At 41.6% G+C, this 3289-nt stretch overlaps 1 protein-coding gene across 1 annotated transcript; it reads right to left on the bottom strand.

Annotated features, from left to right (window-relative positions):
- Positions 1–887: 887 nt before the first annotated feature.
- LOC117252054 (uncharacterized) lies at positions 888–2501 on the bottom strand. Its single transcript, XM_033618717.2, has 3 exons — positions 2433–2501; positions 1924–2037; positions 888–1274 (listed from the first exon to the last, which is right to left on the bottom strand). Exons 1-3 carry the CDS (start codon positions 2479–2481, stop codon positions 1060–1062), a joined length of 378 nt encoding a protein of 125 aa, XP_033474608.1. The 5' UTR covers positions 2482–2501; the 3' UTR covers positions 888–1059.
- Between the last annotated feature and the right edge of the window lie 788 nt (positions 2502–3289).

Below are 3289 nucleotides of genomic sequence, written 5' to 3' on the forward strand. Positions count from 1 at the left end.
AATAATGACATAGTATCTCAAAATAATGACTTAATGTCACAAAGTAACAACTTAGTATCTCAAAATGACTTAGTGACTCGAAGTAATGACTTAGTAGCTCAAAATAATGACTTAGTATCTCAAAATAATGACTTGGTGACTCAAATTAAAGACATAGTATCTCAAAATAATGACTTAGTGACTCGAAGTAATGACTTAGTAGCTCAAAATAATGACTTAGTATCTCAAAATAATGACTTGGTGACTCAAATTAAAGACATAGTATCTCAAAATAATGACTAAGTGACTCGAAGCAATGACTTAGTATCTCAAAATGACTTAGTGACTCGAAGTAATGACTTAGTATCTCAAAATAATGACTTAGTAACTCAAAATAAAGACATAGTATCTCAAAATAATGACTAAGTGACTCGAAGCAATGACTTAGTATCTCAAAATAATGACTTAGTAACTCAAAATAAAGACATAGTATCTCAAAATAATGACTAAGTGACTCGAAGCAATGACTTAGTATCTCAAAATAATGACTTAGTGACTCGAAGCAATGACTTTGTATCTCAAAATAATGACTTAGTGTCACAAAGTAATGAGAAAGGCTCTCAAAATACTCAGTATCTCAAAATAATGACTTAGTGTCTCAAATTTATGAAAAACTTTCTCAAAATAATAACTTAACTCAGAATAATGACTTTGTAGACTACCTATAAATGAGAGACTTTCAACTAATATAATGACTATATTGCAAAATAATGAGAAAGTTTTACAATAATGACTTGTCTTTAAGTAATAACTTGGAATGATACTAACTCATTGTTTTGAGATACTAAGTCGTAATTTTGAGAAAGTTTCTCATCATAATGACTTACCAGATTTTTATTTTCATCACATTGGCAGACATGGGCCTTTGTACAAATCATTTTCGAAAACTTCGATTAAAAATCTCTGAGGGGCAGAGTGACAAAGACAAAAGGGTGGGTGGATGGATGGACAACATAGCAAATGATTAAACAGACAAGGAACACATGATGAATCACTGGAGGAAAAGAAAAGTTGAAGTGTTCACAGCTGACTGGCGGCCACGCGCAGCAGCAGGGCCGTGATCAGCAGGATGGGGCTGGAGGCCAGAGCTCCTGCACTGCTGTGGTGACCGTGGCTGTGGCTCCGGTGGGGCCCGTTACAGTCGTCGCCAAAACAGCATTCCATCTTGGCTCCGGAGCCGGCGCCGTTAGCCTTTTCGCAAAATGCTTTGTACGAGCACGACTTCATCACAGTGTCTGTTGAGAAAGAATGGGACGGAGAGAGGGACGTGTGACGCCGACAAACGTGCACAGTTTAATTGTTTTGAAGTGACTGAAGGTTGACCAGTTATGTTAGTTCAGTATGACGCTGTGAACTCGGTGAACTCCCTCCCACACTCTCACACACACACACACACACACACACACAGACACACACAGATGTAGGCATACAGAGGTTTGTGGTTATCATAAACTGCTGGGATGACATCCAGCAACCTCAAATGATGAGAGGCTGGCTTTATGATCACACATGCACGCACGCGTGCACACACACACACACACACACACACACACACACACACACACACAAACACAACAGAAGCAGACAAAGTATTGACTCAGTAATGAAGACGCCATTTATCTACAAAGCATTCAGCCACTCTATATGACTGGTTCCAGCTTTATGGGTTTTAACACTGAGTTCAAACTTCTTCTTTGTCAATGGAAGCAGCACGAGCATGATTTTTAAGCTCTACTGACTTCCTTAAAATGCTTCCTCACAGAAGCAGTTGGTTGTCAGTGTCATGCTGACCTCTAGTGAGACTTAAACAATACTTTATTCAACCAAATCATACTTGTGTTGCATGTTTTCCTCGTGTGTTTGTAGGTGTGTGTGTTAACTCACTGGGTCCTGTGATGGTGGAGCAGGCGTCAGCATACTGAGGGCAGGAGGTGGAGCCCTGTCGGTTGCAGTCGTCCTCATTGGACGCCACGCATTGGTGACATTTGAGGGCGTGGCCTTTGCAGACAGAGCAGGAGAGAACACCTGACTTGACACTTAGCATGTATGTTCACACGAGCGTAAACATGCAGACAACCATGTTATTGATGGTCCATTCACCCCAGTATGCATCCATACACACACACACACACACACACAGGCACCCATTCGCTTACAGGTACAGGTTTAAATCTGTGACCCATTTATTGAGAAAATGCCCCAAATTGTGCAGACCTCAAGCTCAAACTGCTTTGCCACTGTGTAAATTAACAATCTGCAGCTACAGTCTGCTTTTAAGACACAAAAATCCTGGATCCTCCAGCAATTATTCTGCCAGCAGCTAATGAACTCAGTTCTCACCCACTTTTGAAACCCCAGAATCCAGTGTTGATATCAGTGCGGTAGAAACTTACTGTGGCAGACCAGAGAGATGAGCAGCAGCAGGGCCAGAGCAGTCTTCATGGCAGCTGGCCGACTGTGTCTTCCAGAGTCCAGAGCAAGAGTGGATGAGCTCAGAGGAGTGTGTGATGGACGGGACACCAGGGGGTTTGAGGCCAGGAAGGTGTCTGAGGGCATTAAGTTCTTATCTCTATAATCTCCATCTATGCTGCACAGCCAGCAGCCTCTGGTAATGGACTTAACCGGGCAAGCTTTAACAGTGAGACACCGTTACAGCTCAGTGTTATGAACATGATTTTGAGGTCATTTTTTGAGTATCTATAATACTGTTTTTGTAACTACTGAGAAGTGTTCAAAGTGTAGAGTGATGCTGAGGCTACACAATAACCTCAAGGTCACCTTGTCACTGCTTCAGCTGGGACATGTAGGAGTGTGTTTGTTTGAGTATGTTGGGAAGTAAACACTGTGCATCACTACCAGTAATGAGGCTGAAGCTGAGGTCACGACACCAAAGGCCTAGGTATTGTTTCAGCATTTGGGGGGGCTCATCTTCACTTAATTTCCTGCAGTCTGGTAAATATTTATGCACCAATTAATGGTAGCAATGTGATGTTTCTTCCTGATACAACTGTGCATACTTGATTATTATTCTTTCCATTATATGGCAAATGCAACCTTCACGTTACGCAGTTGCCCACGGCCAAATGTGTTGAAGGGGGCTTGTCCTCTGCGTCCACCCATGACACGCCTACTGACAAACATAACAACACACACTGAGGATTCATACTTTTCTGCTTGAGTCTACACTAAAGGTAACAACTGTACAAAGAGCAACTGTAAAAAAGGGTTAAAAAAACAAGAAAAACTTGAA

The sequence above is a fragment of the Epinephelus lanceolatus genome, chromosome 9, assembly GCF_041903045.1.
Source record: "Epinephelus lanceolatus isolate andai-2023 chromosome 9, ASM4190304v1, whole genome shotgun sequence".
Classification (NCBI taxonomy): domain Eukaryota; kingdom Metazoa; phylum Chordata; class Actinopteri; order Perciformes; family Serranidae; genus Epinephelus; species Epinephelus lanceolatus.